The sequence below is a fragment of the Lissotriton helveticus genome, chromosome 3_1 (genome assembly GCF_964261635.1).
Source record: "Lissotriton helveticus chromosome 3_1, aLisHel1.1, whole genome shotgun sequence".
Classification (NCBI taxonomy): domain Eukaryota; kingdom Metazoa; phylum Chordata; class Amphibia; order Caudata; family Salamandridae; genus Lissotriton; species Lissotriton helveticus.
Window position 1 is genome coordinate 1,862,319,208 of NC_136061.1, and position 22,981 is coordinate 1,862,342,188.

Below are 22,981 nucleotides of genomic sequence, written 5' to 3' on the forward strand. Positions count from 1 at the left end.
ACCAGTCCAACGTGCAAACATGGAGAAAGAAGACTCAGACTGTCCTCTGGGCAACCCCTCGACTCTGGAACCTGCCCCTCTGGGTCAGAAACACACTGACCGTCCTGTCCCTCAAGAAGACCCTCAAAACCTTCCTTGTCTTCTAACCTGTTTACCCTATTGCCAGAGAACATCCCAGTATGGCCCCACTTTACCTCAATTGTGAAATAATTTTGTTTCAAGGCATTATCGGCCACATGCATCATTGCACCCGTTTGAGATTCCTAAATTGCGAAAATTAAGGAATCGCAATTTAGAAGTCGCAAACTGCAATGCATGAAAAATTCGCATTTTTTTTGCGATTCGGTATTTTTCCTTAATTGCGATTCCCAATTTGCGAATCGCAATTTAGGAATGAATGGGAAGGCATTCACATTTAGCGAATTTCAAATTGCAATTCGCAAAATGTGAATGCAATTTGAAGGGTGCGGGGGGGTCCAAAGAACCCCTCCCTGCACCCCTGAAATGTAACTTCAAATGCAATTTACACACACACATGCCCCAAAGGCATGTGTGTGTGTAAATTAATACTTTCAAAAATGCAATTTGTGCATATTTGAACGTTTTCGGTAAATTAGCATGAAGGTCAACTTCATGCTATTTTACCACTTCCAAATTGCGAATTCGCAATTAAAAAATGATCATGCATTGCATTTAAGAAATCTGAAATTGCGATATCTTAAATACAATCGCAATTTTAGAAATCGCAACATGGTTGCAATTCCTAAAATTGTGAAATGCATGATGCATTCCAAATTAGTCAATTGCATTCGCAAACGGCCGAAAATTGCGATTCGCACCGTTTGCGAATGCAATTGACTTTGATGCATATGGGCACATGTTATTTAAATTGTAAAATAAAAATGTAAGTGAGAATACTTGATGTAACAAAGAAATGTGGCAAACGTAATTTGTGTATTAAGTCTCTGAGCAGGCAGCATAAATAAAAATAAAATACATAAAATACTAAATTGATTCAGTATAGTAGTATATGTTCGCAGTAGAACTGAGATATGCATACAAATAGAGCACAGACTCTTTTTTTGGGGTGGGGGATTTATTTTTATTAACAATCTGCTCACATGAACCAATTGACTCTCGGTGACCAGAGAACTCACTGTCTGGTGAAGCTTGTCAAAGATACTAACGGGTCTATATTGTCTTTCCCTTGCTTTAGGTGGCGCATTACAAGATAGAACAACACATCCATCCATTAGCGTGCTCTAGTACCGGACTTCTCTTACTCTTGAATTCATCCCTAAAGCTTCCTCGTCATGGCCGGTAGCCACAGGTAAGTGAGATGGACTTCTGCAGCACAAAACTGTAAAATACTTGAAAACCTTGGGATGCTTCAAGAAAATATCAGGACCAACCTAGCCCTCATGCTAGCTCCCCATGCAACAGTTCTCCTGTCCAGCTTGCCCGTAGTCAGCTACCCTCTGCTACCTGATGCCGAATGTTTGTGCATCCTCTGCTCATTTCTTGCTCTGTTTTGCCTTTTCTGCTCGCTTTTTCTGCCCTCTGGTGTGACTTTCTGCTCGTTTTGCTGCCCTCAGTTTTGCCTTTCCTGCTCGTATTTCTGCCCTCTGTTTTGCCCTCTTCTGGTCTGTTTTGCCTTTCTGCTCGTTTTTCTGACCTTTGTTTTTCCTACTTCTGATCTGTTTTGCCTTTTCTGCTCATTTTTCTGCCCTCTGTTTTGCCCTCTTCTGGTCTGTTTTGCCTTTCTGCTCGTTTTTCTGACCTTTGTTTTTCCTACTTCTGATCTGTTTTGCCTTTTCTGCTCATTTTTCTGCCCTCTGCCTTTTCGGCACGCTCATTTTTCTGCCCTCTGTTTTGCCTTCTTCTGGTCTATTTTGGCCTTTTCTACTTGTTTATTGCCCTCTGTTTTGCTTCTTTCTGCTTGTTTATCTGCCTTCTGTTTTGCCTTTTCTGCTAGTTGTTCTGCTCGTTCGTTTTTCTTCTCACTGTTTTGCCTTTTTCTGTTCATTACTTCACACTTCTTTCTGTTTCGTCAAGACCTGGCTTTTCGACGGAGACCTCGCACCCCAGCGCCCAGATACCCCCAGGTGTGACAGTGCTTCGCTCTTCAAATGCTGATTGGTTGATTGATTGATGTAGGTCATGAAAATACCATAAGTGCTCCTAGGTGCTGAGCGTGTGTTAAAAAGTTGAAGTCCCTTTAGGTACCCTTTGGAAGAACTAGGTGACTTTGGCACACCCTGCAGTGCAATCAAGACCACCTCTTTTATAAGAACGGCTGCATGCTCACTCTCACTTTTGGAGGTGCTTTTTGCACTAGTCCTAATATTGATGCTCCCCACCTCCTGGACTTGACGTGCTGTGCTGGAACAAAAAGAGCGTCAGCGCAGGACAAAGTGTAAATATATCCATTTTGAGGGAGAAAGGTTGGTGTGTGCAGGTGTAGTTTTGAACAGGCTAATTCTGAATAATGGGTCTGGCCAGTACAAGGATTCAGATCCCCTACTGAAATGAGGTGCAAGGTTTAGGATGGAAATGCCCCACTGGAGGATGTTTTCACAGACAACACGCCTCTGAAGGACCAGGAGGGCAGACTGAAAGGAGTTATGTGTTATTTACAGACAGTGGCTCATAGAGCACTATGAAAGTTCTTGATAGGTACAATGAAAAAACACTCAGTGGAGTGAAGGTGCCTCCATAGATGCTTTGGGATCCAGGCATCGGCGTAGAATGATTGCATCATGTTCTACATAATGGTACATCAAACATACACTCTTTCTACAGTCATATGGTGAAATGCAATATTTAACCAGACATGCTGTAAGTAGATATCAATTAACCAACCAAGGTGAATTTCGGAGCTCTTTTTCTTTCTAGTAGTAGTACGAGATTCATATAGTTTTGAAACTACAGACAGACACATCAGGTCTTGTGTTGATGGCCATGCTGTCTGCCACAGCAGCTCCTCGCATAAACTATCCCTACCACTAGCAGGTAACCATGGCATAGACGAAAACAGTATGTTGGAAGATGCACAGCTGTAGGTTTGGCCAATTATTTGGGAAAAATTCAATTGGATAGGGTGTTCTCTCAGGAAGCGTGTCCGTCCTGAACGCTATCAAATACGATGAGATTTGTGCATACATACATGTGAATGCACCCCTGTTTGAGGCACTCCACTGGGTTCATCAAAAATAGACTCCCAAACGGTGTTCGTTAAATGTTACAAAGTTTATATTTGGTTATCAGTATCATTTGATATTTTCAGCATATCATATGTACGACGTGATCATCATAGCATTATTATTGATCGTTACACATGTTTCTTTAACTCCAATGCATTTCGGGCTAGTTGGCCCTTTTTCAACGAGTTCTACCTGGCAAATGAGCTCAAACAGGGATGCATTCACATGTATGTATGCACAACCGTGGCATAGAGCCACCCGTGTAGACTAGGAGGAAAGCAGCCTGCTTAACCAGCCTGCTGAAGAGCAAAGCAAAGACTCATTAATACCAGCGAACTCATTTACTTTTTAATAATGTAAAACAGGCAGCTGTACAATAGCGACATGCATGCATTGTGGTTGAATAGTAGCTGGTCAATATCTATCAAAGAACCAATCCTATCCAGAAACCCAAAGCAAACATTATTAGCTCCTCACTGGGGGTACAGAATCAACTGAGAGCAGCCGCTCGAACTAGGGCTACATAAAGAGGGTCAGCATCCCCTCATGTCAGGGAAGATGTAAGATAACAGGACATAACGCACCATTTTAGTAATTACCTGTTCAAAATTCTATATATTGGAAACTGAGCGTCATGCATGATTACATTGTAAACACAAACAAACCTTTCGCAGCAAACTACTCTGAGCAATATGTGAGCATTTTGTGCCTTACATCTAATTCAACTAAATACATACTGACATCAGTGGTTTAGCATGATTGTCGTTGGCCGTAGTGCAAGCAAGGAAAATGTACATCCCATAGAAACAGCTGTAATTGTAGTGCAGTGCACCCGTTGCATCTCTGGGCACCGGTGACACTGCACATGATGCACTGTTGATAGCTATGCCCCTGACTGGCATCTACAGAGGAGAGGTCAAAAGGAGAAATTAATTTCATAGTTTCTTACCAGAACATATTTATTACAATTGTCTTCTTATTTTATAACGTGTACAAGTATTCTAACATGTATGACTCATTGGAAGTGGAAATGAGACATGCTAACTCTTAATATTGTCTTTTTTTTAGATAGGTCGAATCAAACCGGGGCACCTGGGTGTATTTTATGTGATGAATTAATGTAAAGAATGCTCAGCTCAAAAATCAAAACATAATTACTCAAATATCAGGTTTCCACTTAAACTTTACTCTTGAGGAAACCGATAGTCTTAGCTAGGCATTTCAAAACATTCAAGCGAAAATTTCTCTTTAGGTATCACATACGTTTGATCACACAATTTACAAGACTTCGTGTGTGAGTTTTCTGTGTGCCAGTATGTTAGACAACTCCACCATGTGGTAAAATTGTGAGTTCAGCTTAAATTAGGACCATGAGATGTTTGATGTCTCCATTCAAAGCTTTCCTCAGACTGAATTTAGGTCCACTATCAAAAGTTTTACAAAACGTTCAACTTATATTAGGACCACGAGAGGTTGTATTCATTCACTGCTTTTCTCAAACTGAATTCAACAGGTTTTGTCCTCTATTAAGGGGGTTGATTTCGGTAGCAAGATCTTCTTTGGGAGAACAGATGTGTTTTTTTATGCAAAATCTTCAGGCTTTGGGAATAGGTGATTTTTGGATGGACCAAGGTTCTTACGCAAACAACTTATCTAATAGATGTCCTACACTGAATTGTATCTGTTGGAAGCTGGAGTCCCAGTCCCGCACCGCTGTCACCAAATGTGAGACCCGGGACTCTTCACTCAACGTAAGGCCAAGTAAGGAACCAGTTGAGATAGCCCTGCTCATCCCCTTAGTAGCTTGACACAAGCAGCGAGGCCTATCTCCAAGGCACGAGTGTACAGTATGTGCAACCACACTCACAGCAACCCACTGGTGACGCCACAAATGGACTCCACACGAGTTTGATAAAACAAGTATAAACTTTATATAAAAAGATATACGATCAGACCACACAATACAAAAGCGAACATATAACAAAGGGTAATATTCGTTCCAGCTGGCTGGTAGGTTCAAGTCACAATCATCGCTTACCAAATGCTATGCTGGTCGTAATGCTAGAATCACACACGTTGCAATGGACAAACAATGGTACACTGCGTAACGATACAGTCCTGTGCTTGGCAAAGGAGAAATAATACAATGAGTAACGATACACCCAGGTACCTTGCAATGGGAGAAATAATACAATGCGTACAGCTACAATCATGTACTGCGCAATGAAGGAATAATGCAATGAGTCAGACCCCAATCACGTTCTTTGCAATGAAGGAATAATGCAATACCGGCCGCTACAATCCTGTAATTCGCAATGAAGAAATAACGCAGTGCGTAGCACCACAATTGTCTACTTCGTTATGCAGAACTAATGTCAGGCGTCATAAGACATTCCGGCAGTTCATTAGCAGCAATATTGGCAATGTGTATTACGACAATCAGCCTCTTCAATAACAGTTGCCCCCACACGTATCAACGATGACATAAAGTGCAGCTTCTCACTCTGGCCCCAGTACTGCCATTCCTTTGATCAGTACGTGCCCCAATCTGAGCAGAAGCAAAGGCTCACGTCGCCAGAAGGAATGAAAGGCCTAGAGAGAGCCCGCACCCTGCCCAGGTAGCGATCCACGTTACCTGGGGGCGCGACCCCCACTCCTCTCCTCCTTTAGCGAACTGGGCCTTCCATGCAGAACTTTCTCAATGAGCTTCAGCTGCTCGGCCTGGCAGCTCAGGTCCTCCGGGGCTCCTGGTCTGGGCTGTGACTGTTAGGAAGGTCTCAGGAATACCCCATGCCTCTGAGGTTATGTTACTCCGGGTGCACGTTCACCAGAGCACCCTCCGGGTCTCCTCTGGCACAAAGCCACACACACAAGGCTGATGGGACTTCACATCGAGTCCGAGTGCACGTTCACCAGGCACTCCTTCCTGCGGTCTCAGTTGGCACCAAGACTCGCACACCGTGCTGCAGAGACTCACTTTCTTCCGGTGCACACGATGATCAGCTGATCACCTCCACAGTCCCAGGTTGCACCAAAGCACGCACTGCTTCACTGAGACTTACTCCATCTTCGGTGCCCCAATATCCAGGCGCTCTTTACCAATGCCTTCGGCCGCACCACGACACGCTCACCGTGTCCGAGCCTCACTTTTCCTCCGGTGCACTCGATGACCAGGCGATCTTTACCAGCGGCTCCGGTGCACCCCAACACTCACGCTGCGTGTCCGAAACTCACTCCACTTCCAATGACCAGGCACTTCTCACCAATGCCTCCTGTACACCACGACACGCACCGTACACGTCCAAGACTCCCTTCACCTCCGATGCACACGCTGACCAGGCACTCTTCACCAGCACTTGCGGTGCACCACAACATGCACCCTGCGCGTCCGAGTCTCACTACACCTTTGATGCACACATTGAACAGGCGCTCTTCACCAACGCCTCCTGTGCACCACGACACACACCCAGCACGTCCGAGTCTCACTTCTCCTCCGTGTGTCCAAGATCACAGGGTATACCTTCTGTGGGTCTCAAGCTGCCACAACACGCGCCCACCGCGTTGCTTGAAACTTCTCCGGAAACTTTTATGTTCCTGAGTTTCCAAACAGGGAGCCAGCTCACCTTGGACCCGTGGGGTAACAAGACACAGCACAAAGCACAGTCTTCTTCAAGCAGGGGAACCCAGCGCACAAAGCACAGTCCCAACAGCCTCTTCCTTGGTTAAAACAGTAAACTACAGACAAGCCCCAGATCACGAAGCAAGGGTTGGTCCTTCCCAGCAGTCTCTTCAGTTGTTCCTTCCTTAGCAGAGGTTCCTCTTGATCACGAAATGGGTCCAAGCCTTTTCAGTCTCAATCCATTTCAATTCCAATGTTCAGGGGTCTCAGCTCTCATAGTTATACCCCTAAATGTCTTTGAAGTTGGTTATGCTCAGGGATTTTAGATGTGATGTCACTAGCAATTAACACATTGACAACATAGCCTCATAACTCGAAAACAATACCTAGTCCCATCTTTTATTACTCCATTTCAGGGGGCCCAATAAAGAACGCTTCTACCCGTGGCTAATGAAGCAGATCAACAGCAGTCGCTATCCTGGACTAGTTTGGTTGGACGATGCACACACTAGGTTCCGTGTACCCTGGAAGGACTTTAAATCAAAAGATCTCCATGAAGAAGACTACGGTATTTTCAAGGTACCTCTCGTAGCTATGTCATTTTTAGCACTTTACCTTTTTGCTTTTAGGAAGGCAGACCCTAAGTATCTCTTAGCTGCCATGTGGCCACATCCCATATGTGATTAACTTGTTGCTGTAGTCAAGCGCAACTTGCATGTTTGGACTTGTAGGTCCACTTTTATAATGCGAAAAGTGAAACTACACTTCCCAGCGTGCTCAGTGCTGCTAACAAATAAAGCCATACTGGGCTGATGATATCACCTAAGATGTAATAAAATGATACATTTTCTTTATTTAGCCCTTGCTAACACAGAATATGCCTATTTATTAATCGGTCTTCATTTTAAATCATGATTTTACTCCTGGAAATTATGGTTAAAATCTATGGGCCTGTTTTATATATTGGAGAGGGTACTCCATTGCAACGGCGACAAAGTTCCCTCCTCACTATTTTAGTGGTCCACATGCCACATATAAATGCGGGCGGACTTTAGGGTTAATCACAGCAGAGACTACTCAGTTTCTGTCGTGATTAATCCCTCCTCTTAGACAGTCCTGTGGAGTCAGGGCCATCGGAGGAATGTCTACATGTCCACCGTGTCAATTTAGGTGGGTGTCACATAGTGATTTCCCTACTGTTCTGGACCGCCAAGTAAAATCTGGTGGTCAGGAGCAATAAAAACATGATAATGCTACTCCCCCTCATCCCCTGGCCCTGGGACAAGCCTTCCATGGCGAGGAGAGCATTACTTTTTAGTTCTTTCAAAAAGAACATCGCATTTTGGTAAATTCTGAGGGAATGTTTTTTGACTGCAGTAGGAAACAAAACCTTAAATAAAAAATTTAATTTAAACTGATCGAAAGAATGAGTCTATCTCAGTCATGAAATGTGTTTTGCTATTTGCTAGTTTATGTTTACACTGACACTTTTCTCAATGTATCAGCAATACGAAAAGGCCACCCATTCTTTAGAAGAATCCCAAAAGTGCTGCACCTATTTTTAAGTCTTGAATACTTAAGTGTCTCTGTAAGAAACTGAGTTATTGGTTGAGGGGTGTGGGAGCCCCACTCAGGCAACAACCACAATCTGTGTCAGGGTAAACCACAAAAGTTGCTATATTAACCTATGCTTTACTCTGGTAGTTTGGCACAAATGCAGTCAGACTTAGCATAGAGGCAATGTGTAAAGTATTTATGCAGTACACAAACAGTAAAAAGTAAGAACACAACACAAGAAAAAACCCAAACTAATTTTGAATGTTAGTATGCATTTTAATAAACAAAATCATACCTGAATGACAAAAAGCAAATAGGTATAACTGGAGATATTCAATTTAGAATTATTTTTGGGAAATAGCACCTAACCGTGCAAAGCGGCACTCACAGTCATCAGGTTTTGCTAGACTGGGGGAAAGTTACAAGTTCAAGCCAACCACGATCGAGTGCGGATCTGATACAGGGATCAAGTTAGACCCACTGAAGAGTTACCTCCTCAAGTCCGGCTAGAAGACCTCAGTTGGAGAGGGTCGCAGGAAATCTAACCTCAGGATTTTCATATGATTCTTCTTGGAGGAGCTTCCAACCAACCTTCCATGAGGCACCTTTTGGAGATCACTCTCAACAGAGGCCAGAGCAAGGTTCAGTTGCAGCTGGTCTGCTGGGCAGTTGCAAGGAGACCTCTGGAAGCTTGATGTGTCCCTGTAGATTACGCAGGAGTCAGCCAACTGACATGGGTAACCTGGGATGAAGGCAAGCAGGTTCAGCCCTTCTTCAGACAGCAAGGCAGTCCTTCAATCGATAAGACAATACTTCAAGCAGCAAGGTAGTCTTCTGCAAGTAGGGTAGTCCTCCTGAATCTTCAATTGGTCCAGGAGCGTACTGAAGAAGGGTCCCAAAGGTTCTATTTTTAATACCCAGTGCCAGCCTTTATGGGGGAATGGAGGGGGTCTGGTCCTAAAAGGTTATTTCCTTTTCCTGTCTATGGCTTCAAACTGTTTGGGGTGACAAAAGGCACAGCAGGCCTAGTGTCAGGGTCCATTGTGTGTGCTGAAGGTAAAGCCCTTTGTAAGGTAAGTGCGGCAGGGTACAGCTGCGTCCCAGCCATGCGGTCATGAAGGCCCTAAGTACATTTAGAACCATCTCCTAGGTACGTAAAAGTAAATGAAATGTGCCAATTAAATGTAGGACAATTTTACCAATTTCACAAAGAAATCACAAGCACTTCAGCACTGGTTAGCAGTATTAAAGTGCACAGAGTCCTAAAAGGCAACAAAAACGGGTTCAGCAAAACAGGAGGGGTGAAGGAAAAAAAGTCAGGGATGACCGTGCAGAGAGGGCCAGGTCCAACAGTTTCCTCATGTGACACTGCATAACAAGTTAAATGTACTATGTTGTTCTGCACAACAGTTTTTTCTCAGGGCACCTGGTACTTTCCATCAATAAATTATTCAGAATAAATAAGATACACCTTTATTATTTGAAGTATGTTCAAGTAGACTTTTTTTCTGCAGAATACACTATTTTTTTAGCCAATCAATTTCATTCTGGGAAGTAGAAAGCACAGTGTTAATAAAACAATGTTCCTGTCCTTCAGCGGAACACTACATTATAAAATATATCAGAATGGGTAAAGGGCACCGAAAAGTGATTATTCAAAATACAGTTTCCTTTGAATCGGTCTTAGTTAATTTATTATAACCAAATTCACATACACATTATTATATTAAATACATGGAAGCAATGTATATTAATACACATGTAAGTTAGATATCAAATGTTTAAACTCACGAGAATATGTGAGCAATATCAACTATAGTTAGTATTGGGTTAATTAACACAGTGCATTTGGTACACATGCTAGATAGGTATCAGATGTAAATACAGCCAGCACATGTTTCATGAATCCTGATGCTTTTGTAAGGCTGCAATATAACAGAAAAGAACAACATCATCCCATGTAAAACCTACAATTAGCATACACTGACACAATGAGTTATCATAGCAGGTAGCCTAAGTCCAACTTATTTTCATTTACATCACATTTCATCCTTAATACAGTATAAAACTTTGAGGTAGACCAATTATGTAGTAATTCCTACCTTCTATCAAGGAAGGAAGTAAAGCGCTCCTATTCATTATTCATATATATCCATGCGTTTTAATCCATTTACAATTGTTCAACTATTCACAAAAAATATTTAAAGATAGTCCAAGATAAATGAGTGAATAAGTCACATGAACATGGTGTATTTCCATTTACACATCTACTCGTTTTGGATAAAGAAAAGGGAACCACGTCAACCCAAGACAATTAAGCGAATAAATCACATGGACATGACTAGTTGTGGCGATAACCATAAAGGCCTATTTTGTTCCTAGCATTCTCTTTAGCCATAAACCCGACCCAGATTCAGAGTCAAAGTTATTCAGTACTTGATCCATTTCACCAATATGAATGACACAAAATTTGGAAGAAAGCTAGATGTTGGTCCAGAAAGTGTACTTTTTGTGATTTGGTGTAAATCCATTCAGTAGTTTCAGAGATATTTATGTAGAAAAAAAATAGACACAAGTCCTTGCAGTGGACTCACTGATCCTATTAAAATTTGATTGGCTGCTAACACTTCGATCAACTTATGCCTCCGCAATGCACTGCTTATGACCTCACATATTACATCACTGATGACATGGTCAGTGACGTCCCTGATGACATCACTGACGGTATTTCAAATGACATCAATGACATTACTGATGACATCATCTAGTGATTGTGAGTGTTTTGTAAATGTTTTGTTGTGTCAGACATATATACTACGTCCCACTAAAGTTAAATTAGTGTACTTTGTGTACTACTAATGAGTAATTTCATTTTTTAACATAGTTCATGTGAGTTGCTGTGCGTATCTGTGTGTGTATGGGATTTCTTAGTGACTGTACAGGTGTGTAAGTGGCTGTATGGCTGTATAAATGAGTATCTGAGTAGCTGTGTGGGTGACTTAGTGGCTGTATGGGTGGGTGTGTCAGGAACTTTATGGGTGAGTGAGTGGGTGTCTGAATGGCTGTATAATTGATCGATTGGGTGTGTAAGTGTCTGTATGGGTGAGTGAGGGGCTGTTTAATGAGTGTTTGGTTAACTGAGTTGATGTGTGAGTGGCTGTATGGAAGAGAGTGTCTGTGAGATTGGCTGTATGGGTGAGTGAGTGGCTGCGTGAGTGGTTGTGTGGATGTCTGAATTGGTATGTAAGTGGTTGCATGGGTCGGTGAGTGAGTGATTGTACGGGGAATGAGTGGCTCTGTTGAGAGGCTGTATGGGTGACTACATGAGTGTATGAGTGGCTGTATAGGTGAATTACTGGGTGTGTCAGTAAGTGTATAGGTGAGTGTGTGGCTGTGTGAATGGCTGTATGGGCGAGTGACTAGTTGTATGATCAGGCTGTATGAGTGAATGAGTGGCTCTATGGATAAATGAGTGGTTGCGTAAGTACTTGTACGGGTCTGTGAATGGATATTTGAGTGGTTTTGTGGGGATGTGTGTGAGTGTATGAGAGGTTGTATAGGGTGTGAGTGGGTGTGTGAGTAGTTCTGTGGGTGATGTTATCAGTGATGTCATTCGAGACGTCATCAGTGATGTAACTGACCATGTCATGACTTATGTAATATGGGAAGTCATAAGCTGTGCAATGCGGGGATATAAGTTATAATTAGCTCAGATAACTATAACTGCTGAATTTCACTGGTTTTGTACAAGTGAAATCTGAGCCTATCTATAATGACCCTGTAACCTTTGTTTTTTTCAGTGAATATCTATCTTTTTAAAATTCGAATTCCAAACTATAACGTCCCTGTAACCTTTGTTTTTTCCAGGGAACATTTTTAAATTCTATATCCTAACTATAGCATCTCTGTAACCTTTGGTTTTTTAATTGAATTTGTAAGGTTTTAAAAAAAAATTATTTCCTAACTGTAACAACTAACTTTTGATACTGAGTGTGTGACTGAGTTCATGAGTGTCTCAGCGGGTGTGTGGGTCTGTGACTGGGTGTGTGAGTCTCTGAGAGCGTCTGTGAGTCGGAGTGTGAGTCTCTGACTAGATATGTGAGTGGCTGAGAGAGAGTATGAGCAGTAGTGGCCGGTGGTGGGAGTAGCTGCCGGGCGGTGACGTTGGGAGGGGGAGGGGCAGGATGGGGGTAGTAATATATGGATTATGTAGGATTACAGGTAAGTAAACATATAAATGAATAAAATAAATTTCATTGCACGCACTGCATCCCCAAATGCGATGCAGTGCACACAAGGAAATTTGTTTTATTTATTTACATGTTTACCTACCTGTAATCCTCCGTATCCATAGATTACTACCCCCCATCCTGCCCCTCCCCCTCCCCACGTCACCGCCCGGCAGCTACTCCCTCCACCGACCGCTACTGAGTATGAGTGATTCTGTAAGTGCATGTATCAGTGTCTGACTGTGTCCGTGAGTGGGTGTACATGTCTGAGTTCATCTGTGAGTGGGTGCATGAGTGAATGGGTCTGTGAGTGGCTGTGAGAGTGTCTGAGGTTTTCTGTGAGTGTGTGTGAGTGCCTGTGTGGGTTCTGATCGTTTTCTGTAGACCTGGGTGGAGCTCATGGGGTTTCACTCCATGGAATTCTGCAGAGTTACCAAAAAAAGTTACCAAATTCTGCAGAGTTCCGTGAGTGGACCTAGTATCGCTCGGCCACCCCTAATGAAGTCCCCTTGGCTGCTGAGGGTAGTTGGGAGCCAAAAACTCCTATTATTACCACAAGTAATTCCCCCACAGCGGGACTGGTAAAACCTCATCAGAAGCCCACAGCAGGATTGCTGAGATGTTGTTGGAAGCCCTGTCCCCTTTCTCAACCACCCTGCAAAGGGGCCTCCTGGAGCACTACTGGTTGGGGATGAAGTCCCCTTGGCTGCTGAGGGTCATTGAGGGCCAAGAACCCCTATTGTTGCGACCCATTAGTCCCCCCAGCCGGATTGCTGAGACCTCATCAGAGGACCCGCCCCCTTTCTCAACCACCCTGCAAAGGGGCCTCCTGGAGCACTACTGGTTGGGGGATGAAGTCCCCTTGGCTGCTGAGGGTTGTTGGGAGCCAAGAACCCCTAATGTTGTCACCCATTAGTCCCCCAGCATGATTTCTGCGACCTCGTCGGAGGTCCTGCACCCTTTCTCAACTACCCTGCAAACACCCCTCCTGGATCACTACTGGTTACCAGAAAAAGTTCCCAAATTCTGCAGAGTTCCGTGAGTGGACCTAGTATCGCTCGGCCACCCCTAATGAAGTCCCCTTGGCTGCTGAGGGTAGTTGGGAGCCAAAAACTCCTATTATTACCACAAGTAATTCCCCCACAGCGGGACTGGTAAAACCTCATCAGAAGCCCACAGCAGGATTGCTGAGATGTTGTTGGAAGCCCTGTCCCCTTTCTCAACCACCCTGCAAAGGGGCCTCCTGGAGCACTACTGGTTGGGGATGAAGTCCCCTTGGCTGCTGAGGGTCATTGAGGGCCAAGAACCCCTATTGTTGCGACCCATTAGTCCCCCCAGCCGGATTACTGAGACCTCATCAGAGGACCCGCCCCCTTTCTCAACCACCCTGCAAAGGGGCCTCCTGGAGCACTACTGGTTGGGGGATGAAGTCCCCTTGGCTGCTGAGGGTTGTTGGGAGCCAAGAACCCCTAATGTTGTCACCCATTAGTCCCCCAGCAGGATTTCTGCGATCTCGTCGGAGGTCCTGCACCCTTTCTCAACTACCCTGCAAACACCCCTCCTGGATCACTACTGGTTAGGGAATGAACTCTACTTGGCTGCTGAAGGTTGTTGGGGGCAGAGGACTCCAATTGTTGCCACCAGTAAGTCCCCCCACAATGGAAATACTGAGATCTTGTCGAAGGCCCGACCCTTTTTTCAACCACTCTCCAAAGGGGCCTCTTGGTGCAGTACTGGTTGAAGGGATGAAGTCTAGAGGTTCACGTCCAGGTAAACCCTGCTCTGCCAGTGCTTAGTGGAGTTTTTGCCAAACTCCGCGTTCCAAGCAGAGCGCGAGTGGCAAAACTCCGCAAACTCTGCTGGCAGAACGAAGTTTACCGCCCACTCCTAGTTTTCTGCTTTTCTGCTCACTTCTGACTTTTATTTTGCCTCTTTCTGCTCTTTGCTGACCTTGATGTTTCCTCTTTCTGCTCTTTTCTAAACTGTATTTTGCCTCTCTCTGCTTCTTTCTGACCTCTATTCTGCCTCTTTCTGCTCGTTTCTGTCCTCTATTCTGCTAATTTCTCACCTTTATCATGTCTCTTTTTGCTCGTTGCTGACCATTATTCTGCCTCTTTGTGCTTGTTTCTCACCTTCATGTTGCCTCTTTCTGCTGGTTTCTCCCCTTCATTTTGCCTCTTTCTGCTTGTTGCTGACCTTTACTCTGCCTCTTTCTGCTAGTTTCTGACCATTGTTTTCCCTCTTTTTGCTCATTGCTGACCTTTATCCAGCCTCGTTCTGTTAGTTTGTGACCTTTATACTGCTTCTTTCTCCTTCTTTTTATCTTTGTTTTGGCTCTTTCTTGTCTTTTACCCTGGAACTCCGGGGGGAGCCTCAAGGCCTCCACGGTCCCAGCCGGCTCCCTGCCTCCTGCGGGAGCGGACATTGCTCTCACAGACAGGGAGCTGCTAAATATGCAGCCTTCTGTCTGTCAGAGCAATCCTTTTGTCTGCTTGACTGCCCGCATGACAGCAGGCAGGGAAACAAATGAGCTTGTGTTTGCTCGGACGTGGTAGGTGCTGTCAAAGCTCTCACCAACTCAGAGCAACCAGCTATGTCCAGGGGTTTGGTACCCTGGGACATGGCAAGAGCCTGCCCTGGGGGGGGTGGAGGTCCCCAGGGACAATATTGGCTAAAGGTGGGCAGAGTTCCCCCCCTCCTGTGATCTGCATGGGCTGTCCCGGAGAGGTGGTGGTCCCCGTGGCTGTATATGGCCCAGGAGGGGGGCCACACAGCCCCACTCCCATATAAAAAACAATATTTGGCCCCTAGGTGGTGCTGGTCCTGGGGGCCAGAGAGGGGTCCTTGGGACCCACCTTTAGGTGTCATGTAGCCATGGGGAGAAGGTGATCCCTGGGGATCAGGAGGGCCCACACGGCCCCTCCCATCAATCTTTCTTTAAACCCGGGAAGGTGATTGTTCCTGAGTCTTATAGAGTCCATGAAGGGGGGCCTCGTGCGCCCCCCTCCTTTATATCAATAAAGCCCCAGATGCTGTTCCCTGGGGCTCAATGAACCTTAGCAGGGGAGGCCCCATGCGCCTCCCTCTTTTAAAAAAAAATGCCCTGTGACCTGGCCATCCCGGCACTTGTATTCAAAAAAAGCAAGGGAGTTCACGCTTGTTTAAAAAAACTAAAAACATTTAGCAGTAATTTCACGCCTCTGTTGCATTTTTGTGGCAAAAATGTAAAAATAAAAGTGATATTTGGCCCTGTCGGGGTCACAGGTTGACCCAATCACCGCACGTAGTGGGCCAGGGTATTTCTACCTTGCCCTCTTTCCTTTTTCAAATGTTTTTTGTGGGACTCAGGTGGGACTCGAGTCCCAGGTCTCAAAATGGCTGCCTACACTTCCTGGTTAAAGTGTTGGCAGCCGGGGGCGCTAGGTGGCACCGGACTGTAATGGCCGCACTGCATTCAGGCTCCCGTAGCCACGGGCGGCTTCCTACACATAACCCCCATCCTGGCTGATAAAATCAGTTATCCATCATCACCATTGCGAGGCTGAAGGCATCCTGAGGAAGCGGCCCCAATTCGGTGCCCGTGGGATGCCCATCTGCCGAGCGACGACCGGCGGAACCTAGCAGCCAGTCGAGACACTTTCCGCCTGGTATGCCTGGCCGGCGGGACAAGCTAGGCGAGGTCGCAGCTGACTAGGCCGGCCTGCGGAGGTCGGCCCAGGAGAATCACCGAGGGGACTCCTAGAAAGCGCTCTGCACCAGTGCACGAAAACGGCCACACAAAGGTGAGAGCGCAGGCCACGCACCCCACGGGACGAAAAGGACTCCATCCCCTGCGCCTGGACATAGCTACTGGGGCCCGGGGGGGGAGCGTGGGCCCAATAATGACTGGACCGGGTGTTGGAAGCCCCTGCTGTCATCGGAAGGAAAACGTCGGAGGGGCCTCATAATGGAGCTCCCCGCAGACATACACTAAGCGCCCACATTGCTGCACAGGGGGCAGAGCTCATTAGGCGGCGGGACTCGGGCCGCCATCTTACGCAGCCACAAGACTCAAGATTTCCCTACCTGCTGGGGGCAAACATGGTGGGGAAACGCGGCCGCATCCTACGGCCCCACGGACATCACTGGCGGCGGCACCCGTACAACGGTGAAGACTGACTGGCTGCATAGGGGCGAGATTCCACAGCAGGACGCAGGTGATGTACGGGCCTGAACATTGAGACTGCAGCCGCCATTATACACGTGTTTACTGATTGGGGCCCCATATCGCGATGTGTGATGACGAGGGCCATCCCGGGGGAGTAAAGTGGCCAAAGGAGCAACTCAGGGCCAGCGTAACTGCTGCAGCCAGAACCCTGCTGTGGAACACTGCGGCAGGAACTAGGGGAACATAGTCACCCCCCGTCACCAAAATTCGGGAGTGCTGAACGCCGGCCGGAGTATACGCGGGGGGGGACACCTCCGCTTGCTGAGACTGCCGCCTGCCTGGTTGCAGTATAGGAGAGGAGGTTGCTAACGATCGGGGCGCTCAGAGGCCCCTCGACGGGTACTCCGAATTGCAGGCTGGGACTCAGACTATACTGCCGGAGCAGCTATGGGCAGAACGGAACCCAGGCAGGCGAAGCTGACATTCAACGCCCGCAAAGCCCCTAGGTCCCACTCCAGAGGGCGCGAAGATGATAATCCGCCAGAGACTCGTGATGAGGGGTGGAAAACTCTGTTGGTTGGGATGCAGCAAAGCCTGACCTCTATTGACTCAAAGATGAATGCCATGAGTAACAGACTGGAAGCAGTGGTGGCGGAATTAGATAAACACAATGAAGGAGGTGAAACACAGAGTGTCGGACTTGGAGGATGGTACAGGGACCAGGCAACAACATCTACAGCAAATGGAAAAGCTATTGAAAGTTATAGCTGACAAGAATGAGGAGTTGGAGGCCCGATCGCGGCGCAATAACGTGCGCATGCTAGGTCTGGCAGAAACCACCAACACTGTGAGGCTGGAAGACTTCATGGAGCGCCTACTAGCTGAACTGTTTGGGAAAGACTCCATCTCACCCCACATGATTATCGAGTGGGCACGTAGATCGCTGGCGGCTCGCCCCCCTCCTGGAGCCACACCGCGACCAATAATTATGCGGTTCCTGAACTACCGCGATAGAGACACGGTATTGCACCTGGCACGTGAGAAAGGTGAAGTGCGGTACAAAAATACCACCCTGTCATTCTATCCTGACTTCACCCAAAATGTGCAGGAGGCCCGCAGCAAGTTCGCGGCCGTAAAAAAGAAACTGCAAACGCAAGGCATTCAGTACACCATGCTATACCCTGCGAGGCTGCGGGTCCCCCATCGCGGGAAACCACACATCTTCGGCACCCCACAGCAGGCGGAGGACTTTCTCAAGCAGGAACGCCGTTCGACTTCGGAAGAGGAAGCTGAGAGGAGAAGATCCAGGTCCCACTCACCACTGTCCGACCCAGGCTGATGGGGGATGGTTGCGTGAGTCCAGCTGCCTGGCACTGCTGCTGATAAGGACCTTATAGACGCTTTGCAGATTGGTGATGTATAACCACAGTTTGAATTGGGTATCTATTCTTGGCCGCCAGGGCACTCGCCTCTGCCCCGTCATACCGACCCCCTGGGCTCAGGAGGTTGGCGATGGGTGAGACAAGGAGGTGGAGTGAGCAAGTCGGTGGCCCCTAGCAGTCCCCCATTGAGGGCATTCCCCTTACTCTTCTTTCTGTATGTGGAGTTTTTGGAAAGTATATATGATGATTGTTGGGGCGCTTGGTTGTAGGGGGACGGGGAGTTTGTTCCTGGCGAGTTGGGGTAGCCGGTGTGGGAGGGAATGGGAGGGGGGGAGGGCTCAGGCACACTATGGTGAAGGGCACGAGGAGATTGTTTACAGCTATACAGTAATGGATCACTAACATAATATCGAGGGACATAATATCGACTATCAAGAATATTGTTGACAAAATATCTACAGACAGAATATCGAGTTTGTATCTTCAAACAGGTAAGTACAAAAATATCGAGTTAAAATATCGTTTACTAAAATATAGTTAATAAAAATATCGACTTTATTAAAAACAATATTAAATTAAATTAATATTAAAAAATAATTACTAAAATATACTTAAAAATACTTAAATTAACTTATAATAATTAAATAATTAATGAAAGTTATAAAAACAAATGTTTACATCATATTTGTTAAAACATATATATATATAGTAACATATTATAATTAAATAATATCCAATATTATTACCGTACAATAGCGTAAGTGTAAAAATTACTATTCCCACTCCAGAGAGTGCAACAGTAGGGAAAGCATTGCATAGCGTAGGGATAAAAATTACTATTCCCACTCCAAAGAGTACAACAGTAGGGAAAGCGTTGGATAGCGTAGGGGTTAAACTTACTATTCCCACTCCAGTGGGTGCAACAGTAGGGAAAGCGTTGGATAGCGTAGGGGTAAAAATTACTATTCCCACTCCAAATAGTGCAACAGTAGGGAAAGCGTTGGATAGCGTACGGTTTAAAATTACTATTCCCACTCCAAAGAGTGCAACAGTAGGGAAAGCGTTGGATAGCGTAGGGGTAAAAATTACTATTCCCACTCCAGTGGGAGCAACAGTAGGGAAAGCGTTGGATAGTGTAGGGGTAAAAATGACTATTCCCACTCCAGTGAGTGCAACAGTAGGGAAAGCGTTGGATAGCGTAGGGGTAAAAATTACTATTCCCACTCCAAAGAGTGCAACAGTAGGGAAAGCGTTGGATAGCGTAGGGGTTAAAATTACTATTCCCACTCCAGTGGGTGCAACAGTAGGGAAAGCGTTGGATAGCGTAGGGGTAATAATTACTATTCCCACTCCAGTGGGTGCAACAGTAGGGAAAGCGTTGGATAGCGTAAGGGTAAAAATTACTATTCCCACTCCAAAGAGTGCAACAGTAGGGAAAGCGTTGGATACCGTAGGGGTAAAAATTACTATTCCCACTCCAAATAGTGCAACAGTAGGGAAAGCGTTGGATAGCGTAGGGGTTAAAATTACTATTCCCACTCCAGAGAGTGCAACAGTAGGGAAAGTAAATACTTCATATATTATTTTAAAAAAAAAAATTTATATCTATAAAAAATTTATTAAAAGTTATTACCAATTTAATATAATATAATAATTAACCTATTAAAATTACTAATTAACATTAATTATCACAATTAGTTACCTATTAATACAAATTAATTACAAATTAACAAATAAATATTTAACAATTAAAAATTAATTAACACTTAATTCAAATTAAATACTAAATAATTTTAATTATTTAATAATTATAAATAAATTACTTCCCACCCTATTCCCCTATAAACCCACAACCCGCTACAGAAAATAAATTAGTAAAATTAACATATTTAGCAATTGTTCAATTAAATTAAATTAATTGGCAATTAAAATTGTATTAATTACACATAAAAACTTAATTAACAATTAATTCTAAATAAATACCAATAATTATTTTACATATTTAATTAATTATAATTAAATTACTTCCCACCCAATTCCCCTATAAACCCACAACCCGCTACAGAAAATAAATTAGTAAAATTAACATAATTAGCAATTAATCAATTAGTTAAAATTAATTGCCAATTAAAATTTAATTAATTACCAAATATAAATTAAATAACAAATAATTAAAAATGAATACCAATAAATAAATTTACATATTTAATTAATTACAATTAAATTACTTCCACCCTATTCCCCATAATCCACAATCCGCTACAGAATTAAATTACGCAAAAATTTAAAACCACAAAATTCATTATTTTAAAATTAATTATAACATAAATACACACTTTTCACACATGATAACATAAAAAAACACTATAAAAAAGTTGATATTATTAAAAATTCGATAATTTTAATAACCTATATTATATACTTCGGTATTTTAACTTTCTATATTTTTAACATTTGATATTACATTACTTACCTTAAAAACGATATTTTTGCTGTCTATATTCTGTCCATTCGATATTTTGTCCAATCTATATTTAAAACTCGATATTATGTCCAATCGATATTTTGGACTCGATATTTTGACTGTTTACCAGTAATTATGTTAGGTACGACTCATGGTCAGTAGCAATGACACTTCCTCGAATATGAATGTATTGATCTGGAATGTAAGGGGCCTGAATGACCCGCGTAAGCGCCGGCAGGTATTAGGATATTTAGATCGCCATCAAATTCATACTGCCCTGTTGCAGGAGACGCACCTCCTGGGTGGCGGATCACCTCCATTTGCCTCACGCTGGGCGGCTCACTGCTGTTTTGCCTCTTACTCCAGCTCTTCCAGGGGGGTTGCCATCCTCATTAAAAGGGGGGTGCTATTTGTGCAGGGCGGCATAGATCTGGACCCTGAAGGGCGATACTGCTTACTGTGAGGGAAGTTGAATTCGCAGGAGGTCGTGATCGCAAATTATTATGGGCCTAACATAGATGACGCGCATCCCCTTCTGGTGCTTCGAGGTAAACTCAATACGCTAGGGATTGCCTATGTCATTTGGGGGTGGATTTTAACACTGTTATAGATCCTAACCTTGACCGCTCCCATGCTGTGGCTGCGCACTATACCACTACACATCGCACACTACGAGATATCTTCCAGACAGACTATTTTTTAGATACATGGCGTCATCTACACCCCTCCGGGAGGGAAGGGACACACCACTCAGCAGTGCATGACACCTGGGCCAGACTAGATCATGTGTTGGTGGCATTGGGAATGGCGCACTGGATAAGTAAAGCCACTCATCTGGCTCGCACTTACTCGGACCACTCCCCAGTACTTGTATCTCTTAACCCTCCCATAGATCTTTCCCCCTATCTGGGGTGGCGGCTGAACCCACATCATTTACAGGACACGGTGTTTAAAATAGAGATGGAACTAGATATTCTGGACTTTTTTGATAGGAATGTTGACTCCGTGGATAGCCTCACCACTGTTTGGGAAGCATTTAAGGTGACAGTGAGGGGTTGGTGCATCGCTAAAGGGGGAGGTATACTTCGCGACCTTAGGCAGGAGCTACACAAGCTGGAGGGGGAATTGAAAGCAATAGAAAAGGATATAAGCGAGGGAGGGGACCCCGGGGCACTCCAAACTCGACTGAGGGAGAAAATCTCGGAATATGAAGAGGCAGCGAGAATGTAACTTCCGGGGGGAACGTCACGTTGCCCGGGTATATGGTGATTGAGATAGACCAGGTAAAGCACTGGCTGGAGCGATACGAGCTCCTAGGTTTCTGAATTATATCTTGGAATTGCAAGACGAACACGGATGTGTGCGGCGTAATCTCCCAGATCAAATGGAGATCCTTATGAGGTATTACAAAATGCTCTATGCATCGCAAAGGGGCACTCCTCTAGATCTGCCGGCCTATCTGGAGGATGTGGCGCTGGCGTGGCTGGGAGATGCGCAGTGTAAGTTCCTAGATCTCGACCTCGAGGTCGACGAGATCACAGAAGTAATCATGTCCATGTCCTCGGGGAAGGCACCGGGGTCTGACGGGCTTCCCATAGAATTCTACAAAACCTTTGTGACTATCCTGGCGCCTATACTTAAGGGGGTGTTCTATGTCGCATTGGAGGAAGGTCACTTACCTGACACAATGAGGGAGGCACAAATTATGTCATTATTAAAACCCGGTAAGGCACCCCAGCTTTGTGATTCATATCGGCCCTTATCCCTCCTAAATACTGACACCAAGATCCTTGCTAAAGTCCTCGCGACGCAAATTAATCTACTTCTAGAAAAGTTAGTCTTGCCTGATCAAACGGGCTTCGTGCCCTACAGGGCCACAGCCCACAACCTACGCACCATTTTAGCAGTTGTACAGGACATTGATCCGAATAGCGCGGCGGTGGCGGTCTTCATAGACGCCACCAAAGCGTTTGATTCTGTGGAATGGGACTACTTGTTGGGGGTCCTTCTTCATATGCAGATGCCCTTCTCCTTTGACTGCTGGATTCAGCTATTATATACCCAACCTTGTGCCAGGGTCCTCCTTAATGGATCCAGATCTGCTAGCTTCCCAGTATCCAGAGATACTAGGCAGGGGTGCCCGCTCTCCCCAGTCCTATTCGCACTCGCGATAGAGCCCCTCGCCGCGAAGTTGCAGCAGCACCACAACCACAGGAGCCTTGTTTACCCATCTAGTCAGCTCCTAGTTTCCCTCTATGCGGACAACGTTACATTGTATGTTCACAACCCGCAGGACAACCTAAACCCACTACTGAGTGAAATCACTAAGTATGGAGCAGTGGATGGAGTGCAAATAAATTGGAACAAATCAGCGGTTTCC

At 45.0% G+C, this 22,981-nt stretch overlaps 1 protein-coding gene across 2 annotated transcripts in view; it reads left to right on the forward strand.

Moving 5' to 3' along the window:
* LOC144823913 (interferon regulatory factor 3-like) overlaps positions 1 to 22,981 on the forward strand; it is a 295,117-nt gene that overhangs the window by 106,771 nt on the left and 165,365 nt on the right. For both annotated transcript variants that reach the window (XM_078682823.1, XM_078682822.1), the window contains exons 2-3: positions 1,217 to 1,330; positions 7,239 to 7,401. In XM_078682823.1, the coding sequence (XP_078538949.1) occupies positions 1,314 to 1,330; positions 7,239 to 7,401 (180 nt within the window). In that variant the 5' untranslated portion in view covers positions 1,217 to 1,313. The remainder of the gene's footprint in view (positions 1 to 1,216; positions 1,331 to 7,238; positions 7,402 to 22,981) is intronic.